The following is a 22,829-nucleotide window of genomic DNA, read 5'->3' on the forward strand; positions in this document are numbered from 1 at the left end:
GCCACACCTCGCTCAATCCGAGGTTGAACCCAGCACTTCTCTAGTCAACTGCTTCCAGTACTTCCTGTTTGCAGAGAGGAGAAAATGCTTGTTAACACTGCCCCAGACACGAGGCCATCTTGACCCCCCCCCCCCCACAATGGCGGAATGCCATGGCCCAGTTGCAAGTGTGACCTTTGCAATCCAGGTAGTTCGGCTACTGCCTCTGGGTTTCCGCCAGAAAAAAAAAAGGAGGCAGGAAAGTTCTTATAGTATAGTAAACTGCTTTAAAAAAAGGATAGGAGACTTGAAAAGTGGTTCAACAGTGGTTTCAACATCTGTTGAAAGTGTGGTTATCCCAAAGGGGAATACACAACCTTCCAAGTGCATGGGAGGAGAAAACCTGTCTTCACGCAGGATAAAGATGGTTGCTCCCTATGCCTTGGGAGTTCCTATCCTGGGTCCTATCCGGGGGGTTCTTAGGCAGGTATATAGAATTGGTAAGTACAGGAGGAGTCTTCAACAATAACTCTTTGGTGGTGCAATTGGCAGAGGCACTCACCTTGGGCACTTTTGCTGATCAGACCACTAATGGGTTATTTTGCAGATGTCTCTTGTACTTGCCGATTATATTGAACTTGATGGCCAACTTTACCATAGAAGAGGTGTATATGAAAGGGTGACTACCCAGATAGCAATGATAACTTTCCACAAATCTGTGACAGTGTTGAATTGTAAGTCTGTTGAGTTGCTGCACATTTTCACTGGTAAGTTGTGCCCTTGCAGAGCACTTAAAGTTCTTGTTGACACTTTTCCAATTTGTAGCAAAATTGCATGGCATTTCTCTAGCAAAAGCAAAGTTGCAATGGTGAGTCTACAGCAAGAGTTCTGCAAGCCTACAGCATGAAAATTCTGCCACAGTGACCCCCTGTGGTGGGATGACTATTGCACAACATCACTGAATCAGAATTTATAGCAGACTTGTAGAATGTTTGCAAAGTTGATCTGGAGTCATGCAATGCGGACTTGCTGCAATTGTGCAATACACTTGTGAAGCCTGGCAAGTCTAGCAATAGCTTAGCACAATTGCTTGCTTTTTCGGTATGAAAGGGTGCTATTTGTCCTGAAGAAGCTGGCCAAATCATGCCCGGTTATGCTACTGTTGTGTTTATCCTTTAGAGAGGAAGCAACTGTCTTTACAAGGTGTGTTTGTAGGCCTGCAGAGAGAGACACATGGTGGCCACCTTGTAATATGTTTTGGAAATGCTGCCTATGATCATATATGCCCCATTCATACTTGCGAATTAGTGTAGGAGATCCAGCAGGGGTTCCTGAGATTAGCTGCAGGTACAATTGAAATCAATGGGATGCTGACAGCTCCTGCAGCTATTTACGGGCACTCACATGTAATTTCTCAAGCTGTGATTACCTGCTGGACAGTCTGCGTTCAGGGCCGATCATTTACAGATAATCGCTCCATGTGCAATTACATGCCAGCGTCCACGAAAAAGTCACAGGAGCTGTCAACAACCCATTGATTTCAAATGGCAAGTAAAAACAGGCGGCTACGCCATGATTTAACCCCCCCCCCCCCCCGGCAGCCCACCTGAACTATAATAATATAGTTGGAAAGGGCTATACACATGCTGTGGTGATGCTTTGCTTCCTGGCAGTGGCATTTTTACTCGGACTGCAGAGTTTAACAGGCGGCACTTAATCAAGAAGTACAGACCCCCATTGGGGGGGGGGGGGGGGGGGGGAATTTACTAAGACTGGAGCAGGCAGAATCTGGAGCAACTGTGCACTGCAACCAATCAGCTTCTAGCTTTTTATTTTAAAAGCTTAACTGAACAAGCTAGAAGGTTATGCACAGCTGCTCCAGATTCTGTCCGAGACAGTTTTTTGTAAATTCCCCCCAGCGATAATACACTATATTACCAAAAGTATTGGGACTCTTGCCTTTACACGCACATGAACTTTAACCACTTCAATACCATGCACTTTTGGCCCTTCCCACCCAGGACAATTTTCAGCTTTCAGCGCTGTCGCACTTTGAATGACAATTGCGCGGTCATGCTACACTGTACTCAAACTAAATGTTTATCATTTTGTTCCAACAAATAGAGCTTTCTTTTGGTGGTGTTTGATCACCTCTGGGGTTTTTATTTTTTGCTAAACAAACTAAAAAAGGCAGAAATGTTTGAAAAAAAAAGTTTTTCTTCGCTTTGGTTATACAATTTTATTTTCTCCTTCACTGACGGGCAATAATGAGGCGTCACTGATGGGCACTGATGAGGCGGCACTGATGGGTTGGCACTGATAAGGTGGTACTGATGGGCACTGAGATGTAGAATTGATGGGCATTGATAGGCGGCATTGATATGCAGCAATGATGGGCACTGATGGGCACTGATAGGTGGCACTGGGCTCTGATAGATGGCACTGATGGGCATTGACAGGCTGCTGTGATAGGCACTCACTGGCTGCTGTGATGGGCACTGACTGGCAGCTGTGCTGGGCACTGACAGTCGGCACTGATTGGCATTGATAGGCGGTACTGATTGGCACTGACAGGTGGCACTGACAGGTGGCACTGATGTGCAGCACTAATGATGAGGTACTAATGAGGTACTGACAGGTTTTACTGCTAGGCACTGATTGGCACTGTGATGGGCACTGACTGGCACTGTGATTGGCACTTATTGACACTGATCTGTGCATTTGTCATCTGTTTTTTAATGGGGCACTGATTGGCAGCTTATGGGCACTGACTGGCAGCTGTGGTAGCACATCTAATGGGGCTGTGCTGATAATCAATGTGCTGATTATCAGCACAGACCCCCCCCCCCCCATCAGTGCGAACCGAGGAATGCTGTTTACTGGCACTAGGTGGTTCACGTGATGATCAGCTGTGATTGGTCACAGCTGATCTCGTGGTAAGAATCAGAGGCTTCTTATCATGTTCGAAGATGCGGCGTGTCAGACTGACACGCTGCACTACTCGCCCCCGCGGGCAAATGCCGGGATGTTATCCTGCTGGACATCATAAGACGCCCAGTCAGGATAACTGAACCACTTCACGGTCGTCATTCTACTATAGGCAGGGCGGGAAGTGGTTGAAGGCATCCCAGTCTTAGTCGGTAGGGTTCAATATTGAGTTGGACCACCCTTTGCAGCTATAACAGCTTCAACTCTTCTGGGAAGGCTGTCCACAATGTTTAGGAGTGTGTCTATGGGAATGTTTGACCATTCTTCCAGAAGTGCATTTGTAAGGTCAGGCATTGATGTGTACGAGAAGGCCTGGCTCGCAGTCTCCACTCTAATTCATCCCAAAGGTGTTCTATTGGGTTGAGGTAAGGACCAGGCAGGCCAGTCAAGTTCCTCCACCCCAAACTCGCTCATCCATGTCTTTATAGACCTTGCTCGTGCACTGGCTCAAATCATTTGGTGGAGGGGGATTAAGGTGTGGGGTTGATTTTTCAGGGGTTGGGCTTGGCCCCTTAGTTCCATTGAAGGGAACTCTTAAGGCGTCAACATACAAAGACAATTTGGACAATTTCATGCTCCCAACTTTGTGGGAACAGTTTGGGGATGACCCCTTCCTGTTCCAACATGACTGCCCACCAGTGCACAAAACAAGGTCCATAAAGACATGGATGAGCGAGTTTAGGGTGGAGGAACTTGACTTGCCTGCACCTCAACCCCATAGAATACTTTTGAAATGAATTAAAGCAGAAACTGTGAGCTAGGTTTTCACGTCCAACATCAGTGCCTGACCTCACAAATGCACCATAATCCCCCTGCACCAAATGATTTGGACCAGTGCACAAATCAAGGTCCATAAAGACACGGATGAGTGCATTTGGGGTGGAGGAATTTGATTGGCCTGCACAAAGCCCTGACCTCAACCCGATAGAATACCTTTGGAATGAATTAGGGCGGAGGCCTTCTCTCCAACATCAGTGCCTGACTTCACAAATGTGCTTCTGGAAGAGTGGTCAAACATTCCCTTAGACACACTCCTAAACCTTGTGGACAGATTTTCCAGAAGAGTTAAAGTTTTATAGCTGCAAAGGGCGGGCCAATTCAATATTGAACCCTATGGACTAAAGCCTTGTACACATGATCAAACTTCAAACAAACTTTCCCATGGATTTCTGTCCAAAGGGCATTGGCCATGAACTTGTATAGCATACACACGGTAGAACTTTATCAGCCAACTTTCACCAAATCACATGGTTTTTCTGCTCTTTACCGCCACCTTTGGTCAACTTCTGTATTGTTGTCTGATCTTTTGCATTGGTTCTGAGCATACGTGTTTGTACTTTGGACTTAAGTCTGATTCGTTTTCTGTACACACATCGGACATATGTTGCCGAAAAGTTTGCAGAACGAACTTTTGTCTGATGAAAACCCGAAAATGTTTGTCTGATGGAGTGTACACACGGTCGGATGTTGCCTTAAAACAGCTAATTTGCATGTTTGTTGTCAAAAAGTCCGATCGTGTGTACGGGCCTTAAGACTGGGATGCCATTAAAGTTCACGTTGCGTGTAAAGGCAGGTGTCCCAATACTTTTAGTAATAGAGTTTATCTCTAGGTCTAAAATAAGGTACATATTGAAATGAAAAAAAGTTTTATTTAAAAATGTTATTAGCATGTTAACAATGAGGGGAGTAAGGAACTAGAGAAGGCAAAATATTATCAGACTAAACATCAAATTTAACTTTTCAGTATAAAGCTTGTTTAATTTGTGTAGATGTCTGTGAGACCTTTTAAAGGTATATAAGGTGAACAAGTTGCTTAGTGCATTGCATACCTCTATTCAAGTTGAATAACTTGTGCCCTAGATAGAATCGCTGGAAAATAAAATAAAAAAACCTGCAAACCTATTTTAGCAGCTCCCATTTGAATAGAAAATATAGAGTATATAACAAAGAAAAAAAAAAAAAAAAGGAAAAAAACCTCTGCTGTGCAGCAAGAGAAGCTTGTTTTATTCAAGGTGTACAAATTCCCCTCTAATACGGCACGAGATTCATATCATTGTTACCCTTCACAGGCAGAGACTTGTATTAGCTACAGTTCAAGAGCAGATTCATTCGACCCCAGAGAATAATGACTATATTACCAAAGAGTCGCTACGGTATCACTTTGAGAGGAAACTGATTCAAACTCCTATTCAGTTGTTAAGAACAAAAAATGCAGAGAACCAGGTACGTGACGGCTAAGAATATCCTGTCGGCTTTTTGTATTCCAGTTTGCTATGCATTTTGGAGATGTAGGGGAACAAAAAAATTATAATTGGTGTCTGCATAAAGTCTCCTCTTGGCGTGACAAGCAGGGCCAAGTTTTCGCACATTGCCGCTCTAAGATGCAAGTAATTGTATAAAATGGTTCAAGATTAAAGGAGAACTCTGCTAGGTACAATTTCTATTGATAGTATTTAAAATGGCTATGTGGCATAATAGCAAAAGTACAATCCTTTTTTTATGGAAATCAAAGGTGTGTCTGTGGTTTTGACTGCCTAAAATACATATATAACAATTTGAATTTTTACACCTGTGCGTGGCCACTCAACTAAGCAGATGTAAACGAGAAAAATAAAGTTAGTGTCCATAGTGCCGTTGAGTGTAGAAGTTATGGACGCTTCTCCTGATCTGTCCCGGCATCTGATGGGGGCGTTTTTGGTTGGATTTTTTTTTAAACCTGATCCGCTGATGGGATTAATATCCTGGGATCATCTATTTTATGAACATTGGCACTGCTACAGAGTGATCTATTGGAGCCTGCTGTTGGAGGAATACCGATTGGATCCGCTTATCTGCTCTGTATGATATTAAGCCTTTTTGACCATTTGAGAATTTAGTGGTCCACCAGACTTGGTAAGAGTATTCTATACAGATGGTGGAAGGATTTGTCACTTTGCATTGTGGTTTACCAACAGAAGATTCCTCTTTTCACGTGGTGGCTTCATCTTTCCTTTCTGTCAGATTATATATTTGATGGACTTATTTTGGAAGAGTGGAAAAGTGGTCAAACATTCCCTTAAGCCCCATACACACTATCAGATTTTCTGCTGAGTTTTTCCTTCAGATTTACCAAAACCATATAATATGAGGACAAACCTTAGGAGTTCCAATGTGTATGCAATCAGGCAGGCCCTTCTACTACATGGTTTTGGTAAATCTGAAGGAAAAACTCAGCAGATAATCTGATAGTGTGTATGGGGCTTTAGACACACTCCTAAACCTTGTGGACAGATTTTCCAGAAGAGTTGAAGCTTTTATAGCTGCAAAGGGCGGGCCAATTCAATATTGAACCCGACGGACTAAAGCCTCGTACACATGATCGAACTTCAAACAAACTTTCCCGTAGATTTCTGTCCAAAGGGCGTTGGCCATGAACTTGTATTGCATACACACGGCAGGACTTTTTCAGCCAACTTTCACCAAATCACGTGGTTTTTCTTTCCTTTCTGTCAGATTATATACTTGATGGAATTATTTTGCGCTGCACCATATATTTTACTGTAGTGTCCATAATGCAAAGTGATCCCTGTGCCCCTAAGCCGACCGTAGATGGTTCAAATCTCAGCCGGTTCAGCAGGAACCACCCCACAGGAGATCATAATGGCTCCATGGGAGGGACTGACTGTGTTGATGGGGGGACTGTAGCCAGCCTTGTATTGGAGAAAAAGAGAAAGAAATAGGTCAAGGAGCAAAAAAAATAGGCCAAAAACTCACAACGGTGTAAACAGCAAAAATGGATGCCCTAATGGGACTTTGAAGTCCTAATGGAAAAGTTGTACCATAGTTATTAATTGAGACAGGGGAATTAAACAAAATATGTAAAATAGCAAATGTAAACTTGATTAAACATGGACATACAAAACACGGCTTGTGTAATGGTTATTGCATTTACAACATACAAAGCAACATACCTCCTCCTTGGTGGTCCTTGTTTGATCTCCTTAAGCAGTACAGCAGTTATATCATCCCTGGCATCAGGGATGATATAAACAAACAAAACTGTTTGTTTTTAACTTCTCGGCTGCGGCAAAAAGTGTGCATTTTATGCAATATAAGTTGACTCAGTTCTACTAATATATACCCCTGAAGAGAGAGTGAATATTTTTTCTGAAATGCGTCAGCTGATTCTGCTATGTTTGGTCTCGGTATATGTATCATGACAATCACCAGGATCAAGTAGAACATTGGTCACATGTGTGTTGCTTTGTATGTTGTAAATGCAATAACCATTACACCAGCCGTATTTTTTAAGTCCATGTTTAATAAAGTTTATTTTACATATTTTGTTTAACCACTTCAGCCATGGAGGGATTTACCCCCTTGCTGACCAGAGCACTTTTTTTGATTCGCCACTGCGTCACTTTAACTGACAATTGCACAATCGTGCGACATTGTACCCAAACAAAATTGACATCCCTTTTTACCCACAAATAGAGCTTTCTTTTGGTGATATTTTATCGCCTCTGTGGTTTTTATTTTTTGCTCTATGAACAAAAAAAGTGTGACATTTTTGAAAAAAAACGCAACATTTTTTACTTTTTTCTATAATAAATATCCCCCAAATATATATAAAAAAAAATTTTCTTCCTCAGTTGAGGCCGATATGTATTCCTTTACATATTTTTGGTAAGAAAAATTGCAATAAGTGTATATTGATTTGTTTACGCAAAATTTATATCGCCTACAAAATAGGGGATAGATTTATGAAATTTTTATTATTAATTACATTTTAGTATGTTAGTAATGGTGGCGATCTGCGATTTTTATCAGCGCTGCAACATTATGGCAGACAGATCGGACACTTTTGACACTATTTTGGACCCATTGTCATTTATACAGTGATCAGTGCTATAAAAATGCATTGATTACTGTGTAAATGACACTGGCATTGAAGGGGTTAACCACTAGGGGGCGATGAAGGGGTTAAGTGTGTCCTAGGGAGTGATTCTAACTGTGGGGGGGGGGTAGGCTACAACACACATGACAGCAATCACTGCTCTCAATGTTGTTTACAAAAGCATCTCCCCGTTCTACCTCTCCGTGACACAATCGCAGGCACCTGGCGGACATTGAATCCGCGGGACCCACGGTCACGGTCATGGAGACCGCGGCGGGTGCGCTCCCTCCCTTCTTAAAGGGGACGTACCTGTACGCCCTTTTGCTCACCAGTGCCATTCTGCCAACGTATATCGGCGTGCACTGATCAGGAAGCAGTTAATACCAAGTCTACATTTACAACTACACTATAGTACAATTTTTCCATTTGACCTTAAAATTCCTGTTAGGTGGTAATTTTTGCTGTTTTCTATGGCCAGCCTTAGGAGCCTACTTAGAGGCTAGACCCAGGCTATACATGGTATAAAAAAGTATTTATACCCCATTCAATTTTCCACATTTTGTCATGTTACAACCAAAAATTTTAATTTATTTTATTTGGATTTTTTGTGATAGACCAACACAAAGTGGCATATAATTGTGAAGTGAAAGGAAAATGATAAATGGTTTTAAATTTTTTTTACAAATGAATATGTGAAATGTTTGGTGTGCATTTGTATTCAGCCCCCCCTGAATCAATACTTTGTAGAACCTCCTTTCACTGCAATTACAGCTGCAAGTCTTTTTGGGGATGTCTCTACCAGCTTTTCCTATCTACAGAGTGACATTTTTGCCCATTCTTCTTTGGAAAATATAAGTATAAAAAGGTTATTCCTGCGCCTAATCAGGGAAACAAAGAGCGTTTGTACTGCTGCACACACTGAAGTGGGGTACTTGAACCCCAGTAAAGGAGTAAAAAACGGCAAAGGTAGTGATGCACAGTACTATGACAGGAAGTTTAGCCTGGAGGCTAATAAGCTTTATGGGCACTAAAAATAGTAGGTGATATATATACTATCGCATAAAGTGAAAATATATGTGTAAAACAGTATGCGTGTTTTATGAGGGGATGATGAGGGACCCTCACCACTATAACATTATAACATCCAGGATAAAAATCAAATATAGATGCAAACATACGGGGGACACCACAAACATGTGGGGACACCACAACAGGACCTCAAAGGATAAAGAATACCAGGGACCCTGATGATAAACATATTACATGCTGTTACATTACAGCTGTAAGGTAAGGGGACACCCATATTCTGACCACACAGGACCACGAGGGATATATTCACCATCACTACTATCATCACCGATTACATTGCTTTTTAAATATAGTGCACATGTATTTAGACACTAGCACTTTATGCGATTCTTTGATATAATCGCCACTGGTTGTCGCACAAGTATAACGGACATTTTCCGACATATGTATTTTTCATTTTTTATATATTTTTTATTTTGATATTTTGGCATATATTTTAGGTATTGTGCACAAGTTTCATATTATTCTAGAGGGATTTTGCATTTATTCCCTCAGCACCAACACTTTTATGCGTTTATTTGGATTTTTATTATTTTTTTCACTCTTTGCACAATTGAATTATTGAGCTGTTTACTACTGCATTTATATTGTTTTAATTAGCTCATGGTGTAGAGGATATCTGCACGGACCTATTTTTTTGGCACTGGCACTTTATGCGATTTTGTCAGTTATAATTAACCACTCTCTGCACAATTGAATTATTGAGTTGCTTACTGCTTTATTTATATTGTTTTAATTATTTTATGGTGTAGAGGATATTTGCACGGATTTATTTGTTATTCTTTGGCACTGCGATTTTGTCAGCTATAACAAATCGCATTGGGAATCACTAGTTTTAAATATTGCGATTGTTTTCTTTTCGTATGTTTGCATCTATATTTGATTTTTATCCTGGATGTTATAATGTTATAGTGGTGAGGGTCCCTCATCATCCCCTCATAAAACACGCATACTGTTTTACACATATATTTTCACTTTATGCGATAGTATATATATCACCTAATATTTTTAGTGCCCATAAAGCTTATTAGCCTCCAGGCTAAACTTCCTGTCATAGTACTGCGCATCACTACCTTTGCCGTTTTTTACTTCTTTGGAAAATAGCTCAAGCTCTATCAGATTGGATGGAGAGCGTCTGTGAACAGCAATTTTTAAGTCTTGCCATGGATTCTCATTTGAATTTAGGTCTGGATTTTGACTGAGCCATTCTTAGCCCTTGTACACACGGTTGGAGATTCCGACGGAATGTGTCCTATCGGACCGTTTTGTCGGATAATCTGACTGTGTGTGGTCTACATCGGACTGATTCCGTCGGAATATCCGTCGGATCCAATTTTCCAACTTGTTGGAAATATTTTCCGACAAACTGGTCCGATCGGACATACTCCGATCATGTGTAGAGAATTCCGATCGGACAAAGTGCCACGCATGCTCAGATCAAATTCCTACACCAAAGCTATTGGCTACTAGCGTGAACGTAGTCCCATGGTAACGAAATAACGTCATCACGTTCTGAACGATTGGATTTTCCGACAACTTGGTCCGACCGTGTGTATGCAACAGTTTCGGACACAATCCGTCGGACAAAATCCGTCGGACAAAATCCAACGGATTTGGTTGGCAGAATGTCCGACCCTGTGTACAGGGGCTTACACATGAATATGCTTTGATCTTTGATTTAAACCATTCCATTGTTGCTCTGGATGTTTAGGGTCCTTGTCCTGCTGGAAGGGGAACTTCCGCACCAGTCTCAAGTCTTTTGCAGACACTTATGTCGCGTACACACGATCAAACTATCCGGTGGACTTAGTCCGGCGGACAAACCGCCGGACTTTGCAGCGCAGAGTCCGCCGGACAATCCGCCTGTGTGTGGGCTCCGGCGGACTTTTTCTTCCCAAAGGTCCGGCGGACTTGGAAAGAAGTTTTGACTTCTTTCCAAGTCCGGTGGACAATCCACCCGTCTGTGTGCTAGTCTGCCTGACTTTTGAAATGAACGGACTTGCCTACACATGGAGAAAAGTCTGTTCATTTTGAACATGACTCCAGGTAGACAGGACTAGCGAAGGAAGTGAATGTCGCCATCGGCAAGATTGACACCTCGCAAGCCCCGTCACCTGGTTTGGACTTAAAGGGGAACCCCTACGCCAAAAAAATGCCGTGGGGGTCCCCCCAAAGTCCATAGCAGACCCTTATCCGAGCACGCAGCCCGGCCGGTCAGGAAAGGAGGTGGGGACGAGCAAGCACCGCCCCCCCATACAGTACCAGGCCGCGTGCCCTCAACATGGGGGGGTGCTTTGGAGAAGGAAGGCCCTGCGGCCACTTCAACCCAAAACACCTTGTCCCCATGTTGATGAAGACAAGGGCTTCTTCCCGACACCCCTGCCCATTGATTGTCGGGGTCTGCGGGTGGGAGGCTTATCGGAATCCGGGAGCCCCCTTTAAAAAGGGGGCCCCCAGATACCGGCCCCCCACCCTATGTGAATGAGTATGGGGTACCATGTACCCCTACCCATTCACCTGGTGAAAAAAGTGTAAATAAAAAAACACAACACAAGTTTTTAAAATAATTTATTAGACAGCTCTGGTGGTCTTCTGCTCTTTAGCTAGCTCTTTTACTAGCGGAGGACCCGGCTTTCTTCTTCGCTGTCGCCACCGACCGGGGGTCTTCTTCAGAATTCGGGGGTCTTGTCCCCCTCTTCGGTTCTTCTTGTCGGGCCTCCGCTATCTTCTTATAGCTCTTTTACTAGCGTTGGCCTGGTCTTCTGTCGACGCCGCCGCTTTCTCTTCTTCCTTGCGTTGTGCTGGGACTTATATAGGGGCAAGGGACGGGGTCACCGGTGATGACACATGGTGACCCCACCCCTTATCATGTCACAGTCCCGGAGGATGCTGGGACTGTGACATCGGCAAGGGGTGGACTCAGATAGACTCGGCAGCCCGGCAACAATTTTGAGTCAAAACTTCTTTTCAAGTCCGCCAGACCTATGGGAAGAAAAAGTCCCACCGGAGCCCGTTCATTTCAAAAGTCCGGCGGACTCCTGCCATAGTCCGACGGATTGTCCGTCGGAAAAGTCCGGTCCTGTGCGCGCAGGTCCACTCGTTCGGAAAGTCCAGCGGACCTCCGCTGCAAAGTGCACCGGATAGTCCGATCGTGTGTACGAGGCATAACAGATTTTTTTCTAAGATTGCCCTGTATTTGGCTCCATCTATCTTCCCATTAATTTTGACCAGCTTCCCTGTCCCTGCTGAAGAAAAGCATCCCCACAACATGATGCTATCACCAAAAGGCCAAAAGGTTCAATTTTGGTCTCATCTGACCAGAGCACCTTCTTCCACATTTGCTGTGTGCGCCAGATGGCTTCTCGCAAACTGCAAACGGGACTTCTTATGGCTTTCTTTCAACAGTGGCTTTCTTCTTGCAACTATTCCATAAAGCCCAGATTTGTGGAGAGCACGACTAATAGTTGTCCTGTGGACAGATTCTCCAACCTGAGCTGTGGATCTCTGCAGCTCGTCCAGAGTTAACATGGGCATCTTGGCTGCTTCTCTGATTAATGCTCTCCTTGCCCAGCTTGTCAGTTTAGGTGGATGCCCATGTCTTTGTAGGTTTGAAGTTGTGCCATACTCAATTTCCATTTTTGGACGATGGATTGAACAGTGCTCCGTGAGATGTTCAATGCTTGGGATATTTTTTTTAGAACCTAACCCTGCTTTAAACCTCTCCACAACTTTATCCCTGACCTGTCTGGAGTGTTCCTTGGCCTTCATGATGCTGTTTGTTCACTAAGGTTCTCTAACAAACTTCTGAGGGCTTCACAGAACAGCTATATTTATACTGAGATTAAATTACACACATGTGGACTCTATTTACTAATTAGGTGACTTCTGAAGGCAATTGGTTCCACTAGATTTTAGTTAGGGGTATCCGAGTAAGTTCAGGGAGCTGAATACAAATGCACACCACACTTTTCACATATTTATTTGTAAAAGAATGTGAAAATCATTTATCATTTCCATTCCACTTCACAATTATGTGCCATTTTGTGTTGGTCTATCACATAAAATCCCAATAAAATACATTTACATTTTTGGTTGTAACATGACAAATTAAAAAAAGTATATATACACTTTGGAAAAAATTCAAAGTGTATATATACTTTATCAAGGTACTGTAAAGGGTCTAAAGTAGCCTTTGTCAACCTTTATAAAACAGAGGCACTCTTTAAATAACCTTCTGGTCTCACTTACTCATGTCTGGGCACACCCTAATCACCCTGTGCAATGTGCAATGGCAATTTCCCCTGCTTCCTGGCACCCTGCACCCCCCCCCCCCCCTTCAGCTGCTGCAGGGGATAGAGAGCAGCGGAAGGGGCCAGTAAATATTTCATTTATCGGCCCCTTCCTTTTCTGAACGAACACAGTAAGTGATCTGTATCAGTCGCTCCTGTGTTCATTCTTAACTGAAGCATAGCAACCTATGTTTACTATGTTTCCATTTGTGAATGAACAGGAAAAGTCTCAAAAGTGAGACTTTGATATTTCACCCAAGCCCCCAAGCCCTCCTAAAAAAAATTGTTAAAAATAAAAAATATTGTAAAAAATAATTGAAAGACTAACATTGTAAAAAATGTATAAAAATAAAAACTACTGACACCAATCTCTGCTCTACTGACACCGTCCACTGCTCTGCTGATATACACACATGTACGTTTGTGCTCTGGGGTGCACTCCCTAATGCAATAGGCTGTGCACACCAATGTTATGGATTATTTTTGGAGAATAAGAATATCATTTAGTAGCATTTTAAACAGATATCAAGGCTAATCAATAAACAATCCATACTGCATGGACAGCACCACACTGCTAGCCATTCATTTATGCATGAATTTGCATCTAAATACCATTTATTTACTATTGTTATTCCGGTCGCATGACCATTCAACCTCCCTTCTCAATTTTTGCATGTTAAGGATGACAACACTGCTACCATGTTAGGAGCAGTCCTGCAGCATTGTCAGTCCTTCTAAACAAGCAATGTAAAACAGGAAAAGATGGCATGATCACTATGTTAACAGGCAGCACAGTACTGTGGATTGTATTATGAGGAACATGGAGTAATGTATAGTTCACAGTCCAGAAATGCTTTTTGCCAAACATAAAGGAGGGAGAGATGAGGGCGCTCTGGCAAGGCTGGGTAGCAGTGCAGAGATGAGGGCGCTCTGGCAAGGCTGGGTAGCAGTGGAGAGATGGCCCTGAAGCAGGGCCGGTGCTACCACTAGGCAAACTAGGCAGCCGCCTAGGGCGCACTTCTGCCTGGGGGCGCCGGGCCATTGGTGTTCCTACTCTCTTCTCTCTGCAGCAAGCAACTAAGTCTCAGCATCAGCAGGCAGCCACCTTCGCGCATAGTGTCAGAGGTGCAGCCCGACTCCTGAATGAATGGAAGCAAGTAAACATTCATTGATGGGCACTGGTAGGCTGCATTGATGGGCGTTGGTAGGCTGCATTGATGGGCGTTGGTAGGCTGCATCGATGGCCATTGGTAGGCTGCATCGATGGACGCATATGAGGCTGCATCGATGGGCTCTTCATTAAAAAGGTGAGGTATACATGGGCAGGGGAAAGGGGGTGGAGTCAGGGGTGGAGCCGGGGGGGGCGCCAAAATGAGGTTTCGCCTAGGGTGTCAAAAATCCTTGCACCAGCCCTGCCCTGAAGGCAGCACTTTGTAGAGAAGAAGCAGCTCTGGAGGGTCATAAAGGAAAGAGACTCCTCTAAGTGCAGTGGTTAAAGATTTATCATAGGCACAATGGGATTAAAAACACTTACAAGATAATTAGAGGTCATAGGCATATAATGATTTGTCCTCATGTGGATCGCTGTAATCCTCCTCTGTCTGGGGGAGAGAGAGAGCCGTCCTGCAGCTGTCGGAGTCCCTGGTGACATGGATTGACAAGGAGGTGAAGATGCGATGAGGTGACTGGGTTCTGGAACCAAGCTGGAACGCACACGGCCGATGTGACATCAAGTAAAGGTGGTGGGCAGTAACGCGTTTCTGAGCATGCACAGCTCCTTCATCAGACCTGTTGAGCTGTGCATGCTCTGAAACGCGTTACCGCAAGGTAACAAACAAGGATTACAGTGATCTGCATGAGGACAAATCATTATATGCCTATGACCTCTTGACGCTTGAGAGGGGATATGATTTCAATATACAAATACCATACTGGTAACCCCACAATAGGGATAAAACTTTTTCGCAGAAGGGAGTTTAACAAGACTCGTGGCCACTCATTAAAATTGGAAGAAAAGAGGTTTAACCTTAAACTATGTAGATGGTTCTTTACTGTAAGAGCAGCAAGGATGTGGAATTGCCTTCCATAGGCTGTGGTCTCAGAGGGGATCATCAATAGTTTCAAGAAACTATTAGATGAGCACCTGAACAACCACAACATACAGGGATACACAATGTAATACTGACATATAATCACATACATAGGTTGGACTTGATGGACTTGTGTCTTTTTTCAACCTCCCCTACTATGTAACTATGTACTATGTAACCTCTTACTATCTTGTAAGTGTTTTAATCCCATTGTGCCTGTAATAAATCTTTTTACCACTGCACTTAGAGGCACCCTTCTCTTTCCTTTTTGTCGAACATACACTTTAAGCCTGCCCATGATACTAAACTCACCTTTGTCACCCAGCTACCAAATTCCTGAAGTTCAGTGAGCAGTAGGGGTTCTGATATTGAATGATGAGGTGAGCTAGCATTAGAAGAGAGCACGGTTAAATGTCTTTAGTTGGCCAGCTAAAAATCCAGATATACTCTAATAGCTCAATATTGAAATCATGCGCTGGAAGCTTCTTGGATGCAGAGAATACTTTACTGTCATGGAGAAATATCAGAACATGTCTTTATCATCATGCAACAGGAAACAGGAAGCTAAACACAAAAAAGTGCACACTTAGATATAGAGGGTACTTCCTCTCATTTCATAGAATACAAGAATTTTACACTATAATACCACCTGGTGGCATAGATAGGTACAATGGATATGTATATATACTGTATGGTCAATTTATAAGCAACTTTGCTGTTGTACTTTTCCAACATACTCTAGGATCCATAGGAACATAGGGATTGTTTTAAAGGTTAATACTGGTATGGTAGTGGCAGTCACCATAACAGTGCAGTACTGGTCTTTGAAACACTTAAGGCTAGGTCAGGTTAAAGTGGAATTCCAGGCTATACCTATCTACTCTTAAAGTGGATGTAAACCTGCATTTTTTTTTTATGTCATGATGTAGAGTATAAGATTTCCTATAATTTGAGCCCAGTCTTGTCACACAGAGTTAATCCAGAGCTGAGCAATCCTCTTTTATTATTCAGTGAGATAAATCTTGACAAACAGAAAAAAACTTTGTCAAATCTTCTCCCTTGCTGTGAGTGACAGGTGATTTACATAACTCGTGCACTACCCTAAGAGACATGCATTATTTTTTAATTCCCTCCCACTCCTTTCTTCTGCTGCTCTGCAAGGATTGGATGTTCCACAACTCAGCATGATTTGGCATGCTGAAGTCATGTGGGGACTTTTCTGGGTTTTTACTGGATGTTAGAGATCATAGCAGAAGTTCAGTGTAAGACATACACAGGAGAAAATGCATGTTGATAAGGGGAGTGTAGAGGTGGGTGGGGAGTCTACTGACATCACCACTGAGCCCTGGAAAACAGACCCACCATCAAAATCTGCAGTTTTTCGGGTCTCATAGCAGACACAGGGGAGACATTTGACAGATGAGTCGCAGGAGGCATGTATATCCTTCTAGATAACCAATATTGCAGTAGTTTAGAAAGGATAAGAGTGGGTTTACATCCACTTTAAATCTGCTTCCACCCCCTTAAACTTTTATTCTAGCTACCTTCTAGAAGGAAGATGCTTATGCTTACCCATTGTCAGGTAGCTCTAAATTGCTCACATGATCTCCCTAGCAGCCGACTTCAGGGTAGAGGAGGGACAGCCGACAACACATGGAATGCCTGGGTAGTGATGTCACGCATAGGCTTACTATGGAGCATCGGTTATCAGTGCTCCCTTCTCTCTCCTAAAACTGGTGCTGGGAGCTAATTATGTGATCGGACCAAAGCGCCCTAAGGCCGCGTACACACGGGCGGACTGTATGGCCTACTTAGTCCGTCGAAACACATTTCAGCGGACAGTCCGCTCGTGTGTGGGCTTCAGCTGACTTTTTCAGCGTGCAGTCTGGCGTACTAAGTATTTCGGATTTTTCGAAATACTGTCCGTCATACTTTGGTTTCAGCGGACAATCCGCTCGTCAGTAGGCTAGTTCGACGGACTAAGAATGGCGCATGCTCAGAAAGGATTTACACGGCGAAAGGTTGCATTGCTGTGTATTGGACTTCCTATTTCTAGTCCCGTCGTACGTGCTGTACACGTCATCGCGCAAGCTTTCGACGGACTGTTTGTGCATCCGTGTGTGGTCAAGTCCGTTCAGTCGAAAGTACGACGGACTGTCCGTCGGATTGTATGACGGACTAAGTAGGCCATACAGTCCGCCCGTGTGTACGCGGCTTAAGAATAGGTAAGTATAGCCATCTTTCTTCTACAGGGTAGTTACAATAGGAGGTAAAAGTGTGTGGGGGAAGGGGGGGGGGGGCAGATTTAGGATTAGATATTTAAAGCCTGGAATTCCACTTTGACTATTTATTTAATTATTTATTAATTAATACATTTTTTTATTCATTCATTCCTTTATATATAGTTTTGGATAGAGTAGGGACTTGTTTAAATCCCTGCCAAATTTTAACTTTCTGCTGTCTGCATCCTGTTGGGAAGATTTTCCTTTAGTGTTCCCAGGAACTGAGAGAAAATCTTTCCAAATTAAGGAGAAATCCCTTCTCAGACTTTAGTCTCCGGAAATATTTCCACTCACCGACCCATATGTCTGCAGTGAAAGATTTCACCCCATTGGGTATACAGGCAGCAGAAATCATGACATGGGTTGCAACCTCTCACTAGACATGGGCTGAATGACCCCAAGGTCAGTTCGCAGCCAAACTTTCGAACATCGCAAAAGTTTGGAACCGAATAACGAGCACCATTGAAGTATATGGGAACTGGAAAAATCCTGAAAGGCTTATATGCAAGTAATTGGGCATACAATGGTTATGTGGGTCTGGGTACTGCCCCGAGGGACATGTATCAATGGAAAAAGTTTGTAAAAAACATAATGTTTAAATGAGCAGTGATTTACTGATGCTTAAAGTGAAACCATCAAAATGAGAAATAACAATAAAAATGAAAAATTCCTTCAAATATAGTGCCTGGGGATCCCCTTAGTCTACCTGTAAAGTGTCTCATCTGTATTGTGTATAGAACATGCTGCATCAATAATGACATTTATAAAGAAAAAAAAAAACGTAACCTATAGAGGTACTCTTGATGAATGCAAGAATTTAAATGATATGCACCTGTCAAACAGGTGCAGTAAAATTGGTGTTTGGGTGTTGGTAACCACGTCCACCTTTGCCTGACACTACTGGGCCCCCTCACAATGCCATTGGAATGTATGCCTCTCCATGTTGGCCTCCCAGACATAAAAGACATACCCATCCTTATTACATTTTGTTAATAAGCCCCCCTAATAACAAAATGTAATAAGGATGGGAAAATGTGTATGTGGATGCACTTTAATCAATGGAAAGTGGTGTTTGGTGTAACTTGAGTACTCACTACACAGACACACTCCACTGACACACTACAATATACTTCAGTAAAACTGCACTGACGCACTCCAATATACTGCATGAAATATACTGTGGTAAACGTGCACCAACACAATGAAAAGTACTGTGGTAAACGTGCAGTAACGCACTGAAATTTACTGCGTTAAACGCGCACTAATGCACTGCAATATACTGTGGTAAATGTGCAATAACGCACTGAAATATACTGCAGTAAATGTGCAATAACGCACTGAAATATACTGCAGTAAATGTGCAATAACACACTGAAATATACTGAGTGAAACGTGCACTAACACACGGCAAAATACTGCAGTAAACGTGCATTAACACACTGCAAAATACTGCGGTAAACATGCAGTAACACACTGCAATATATTGCGGTAAACATACAATAACGCACTGAAATGTGGCAGCGCAGTGCATTGTAGTTGTTCAGCTGGAAGAGCAAACAGTCAAACGCTGTGATAATTCGGTTGTTCCTCAAACTTATGCTCGAGCATAACCGTTTGGCCCAAACTCATGCTCAAGCCTAACCGTTTGCCCAACACTACCTTTCAAAACGCTATCCAACTTTAAAAATAAGTCTGGGCTTTGAATATACTTTAAGTAAATGCCAACATTATACTTTTTTGTAGTACCAAGGTTTTAACATAAAAATTATGTCAATGAAGAGCTACTTTTATCTATCCATGACTCTTCCCAGTCTCCTGTTTTTGTAGATTACTACTCTTTTGCAACATTTGGTGGAACACAACATGGGACCACTTTCAAAGGTCTCTCCAATAAAGTTTCTGCAATTGGTACAACATTTACGGAGGGCAAGCTTGGAAGAAATTGAAGGCCTATGGAAGCGTTTTTCAGGAAGGCTGCATTACAGGTAAAGTCAACTTTCATTTCCACATTTGTGACCTCCACAGGACACAATCCCTTAACGTTAGGCTAAACCTGAAATGTATATGTAATGGATTGCACATCCCAAAGCAAGTTCATAGTTTTGCTCATTAAAAATGGGAACAAACATGACTTTGCTCCTGAATACCAGAAAATCACTGCAATCAAATATATCTTTTGGGAACTTAAAGTGGAACTGTTTTGGTTTGATTTAATAAAGGCAAATAGACTGTACACTTTGCAAGTGCAGTTGCTCTAGAGCTTAGTTAATGAGATAAAGCTTCACTTTACAAAGAATATGCAATCACATGCAAGGAAAAGGTGGTATATAGAGCCAGGTCTGGGTAGTATATAGTGCCAGGTTAGGGTGATATATAGAGCCAGGTCAGGGTGGTATACAGTGCTAGGTCAGGGTGGTATATAGTGCCAGGTTAGGGATACATATAGAACCAAGTTCGGGTGGTATATAGTGCCAGGTTAGGGTGGTATATAGTGCTAGGTCAGGGTGGTATATAGTGCTAGGTTAGTGTGATATATAGTGCCAGGTCAGGGTGGTATATAGTGCCAGGTCAGGGAGATATATAGAGCCAGGACAGGGTGGTATATAGAGACAGGTCAGGGTGGTATATAGAGCCAGGTCAGGGTGGTATATAGTGTCAGTTCAGGGTGGTATATAGTGTCAGGTCAGGGTGGTATATAGTGCCAGGTCAGGGTGGTATATAGTGCCAGGTTAGGGTGATATATAGAGCCAGGTCAGGGTGGTATATAGTGCCAGGTTAGGGTAATATATAGAGCCAGGCCAGACTGGTATATAGAGCCAGGTTAGGGTGATATATAGAGCCAGGTCAGGGTAGTATATAGTGCCAGGTTAGGGTGGTATACAGTGCTAGGTCAGGGTGGTATATAGTGCCCGGTTAGGGTAATATATAGAGCCAGGTCAGGATGGTATATAGTGCCAGGTCAGGGTGGTCCATAGTGCCAGGTCAGGGTGGTATATAGTGCCAGGTCAGGGTGGTATATAGTGCCAGGTTAGGGTGATATATAGAGCCAGGTCAGGGTGCTATATAGAGCCAGGTCAGGGTGGTATATTGAGCCAGGTCAGGGTGGTATAGAGTCAGTTTAGGGTGGTATATGGTGTCAGGTCAGAGTGGTATATAGTGCCAGGTCAGGGTGGTATATAGTGCCAGGTTACAGTGATTTATAGAGCCAGGTCAGGGTGGTATATAGAGCCAGGTTAGGGTGATATATAGAGCCAGGTCAGGGTAGTATATAGTTCCAGGTTAGGACGATATATAGAGCCAGGTCAGGGTGGTATACAGTGCTAGGTCAGGGTGGTACATAGTGCCAGGTTAGGGTGGTATATAGTGCCAGGTTAGGGTGGTATATAATGCTACATTAGTGTGATATATGGAGCAAGGTCAGGGTGGTATATAGTGCGAGGTCAGGGTGGTATATAGTGCCAGGTCAGGGTGGTATTATAGAGACAGATTAGGTCTGCATGTAGTGCAGGGGCCCCAGATGCACCAGGGGTCCCTGGGCAGTGCCTGACAGCCCCCCAATGTGTGTCACCAGGGGCGTTCCACCCCCCCCCCTCCTTAGTATGTCACTGGTTGACCCCCTCCTACTCTATTTCTGGAAACTTCTTCTAGAGGCAGGCAGGAGCAATCCACCCTGCTGTGGGAGAGACCTGATCAGACCAAAACAATTAATTGCTGCTCAACCGAGTACAGCAGGGCCAAAAACTAAATTTAGCCAGGAGTGCCACACAATAAACAAAATTCTCATATTCACATAAATTAAAACTTTTAAATGATGTATCTGTAAACCTTTTTTGAAATATTTGAAATCATACCTTACTAGAGGACAGTGGATGCCTCTTTAAAGTTAGATTTTAGGTTTATGAAAGCCCAAAACAGGATGAAGTCCTAAAAAAATATATAGGGGCAATTCATTAACAGGAAAGAAACTGGATAAAATCCACATATACTGTACACCAGTGAGATGGGGACTATGCTGTAGAGCCCTGGTACCCATCCAACCTGTAGCAGTTAAGTTTGGTGTGGACCTCAGGCCTCAGGAGCCATTAGTGGGAGAATTGATTTGTAAAGGGATTACAATGGCAGTGATATCTAGCTGTCTCATGAAACATATATACGGGTTCTCTCAGTCTCCTGTAGCATATTTGCCTTTGATTAAAGTGGTAGCATGTCACCAATCGCTGACATTTTCCAGGAGTGTAATAACAGTGTGTGACAATCCTCTGTAGGACAACATATTCTGAAGTTTATGTATGGCCTCCCTGACTAAGTCAGGGGCTGCAGTTGAGGCCTCCTAGATCAAAATCAAGATGACCATCATCGCTGTAGGGTGCTGGCACTGGTTGTCAATAGAAGGAAGCCACTGATAGTGCCCAGCTGTCTTTTGCCAAAAGTCACCGGCCTTAACTAATAAAGTTCCACACATTGTTACACATTCCTTGGGAAGTTCTGGATTTATATGATGTTTTGCTGCATGGCCTTGACCTTTGGACTTTTTTAGACTCTTATGCCACATACACACGAGAGGACTTTTCGACGGACTAGGTCCGACGGTCTTTCTGACAGACTTTCGGCGGAGTTCTGGCGGACTTTTCGAACGAATCGACTTGGCCACACACAATCACACCAAAGTCCGACGGATTCAAACGTGATGACGTACGACCAGGCTAGAATAAGGAAGTTCATAGCCAGTAGCCAATAGCTGCCCTAGCGTCGGTTTTCATCCGTCGGACTAGCATACACACGAGCGGATTTCTCGATAGGAACTGGGTCCGGCGGAGTTCCGGCGAAAAAATTTGAAACATATTCTATTTCTAAAGTCCGTCAGATTTTTGGACAGCTGTCGAAAAGTCCAGTCGTGTGTACGTGGCATTAAAGTGACTCTGTCGTGAGAAAAGAATGGTGGCTGGCATTGCTGGGCCTCTTCTCATAATGCTATTCACTTGGCTTTGTCTGGATCCAAACCTTTAAGTAACGGAGCCGGAGCTGTTAATGAGTGCCAGCATAGTGCTCAAATTCCTTATCTCTATATTTGTTCTAGGTCAGTTATTCAAACAAAATTATATCATTACAGCCAGGCAAACAGCATCCTGAAAGGAAAGTTCAGCAATGGCAGCCCCCATACATTTGTCCTAATTTTTAAGGAACCCTCAATTTTGATTATCCCTAAAATATATACTGTATGTATTAAAAAAAAAAG

General features: G+C 43.1%; 1 protein-coding gene across 1 annotated transcript in view; it reads left to right on the forward strand.

Moving 5' to 3' along the window:
• LOC143926554 (vitellogenin-1-like) overlaps nucleotides 1-22,829 on the forward strand; it is a 269,217-nt gene that overhangs the window by 71,942 nt on the left and 174,446 nt on the right. The window contains exons 7-8 of the mRNA XM_077450393.1: nucleotides 5,037-5,190; nucleotides 19,421-19,578. Of these exons, the coding sequence (XP_077306519.1) occupies nucleotides 5,037-5,190; nucleotides 19,421-19,578 (312 nt within the window). The remainder of the gene's footprint in view (nucleotides 1-5,036; nucleotides 5,191-19,420; nucleotides 19,579-22,829) is intronic.

Source organism: Lithobates pipiens, unplaced genomic scaffold (assembly GCF_037356315.1).
Source record: "Lithobates pipiens isolate NorthernLeopardFrog02 unplaced genomic scaffold, aLitPip1_a1.2 Scaffold_23, whole genome shotgun sequence".
NCBI classification, from domain to species: Eukaryota; Metazoa; Chordata; class Amphibia; order Anura; family Ranidae; genus Lithobates; species Lithobates pipiens.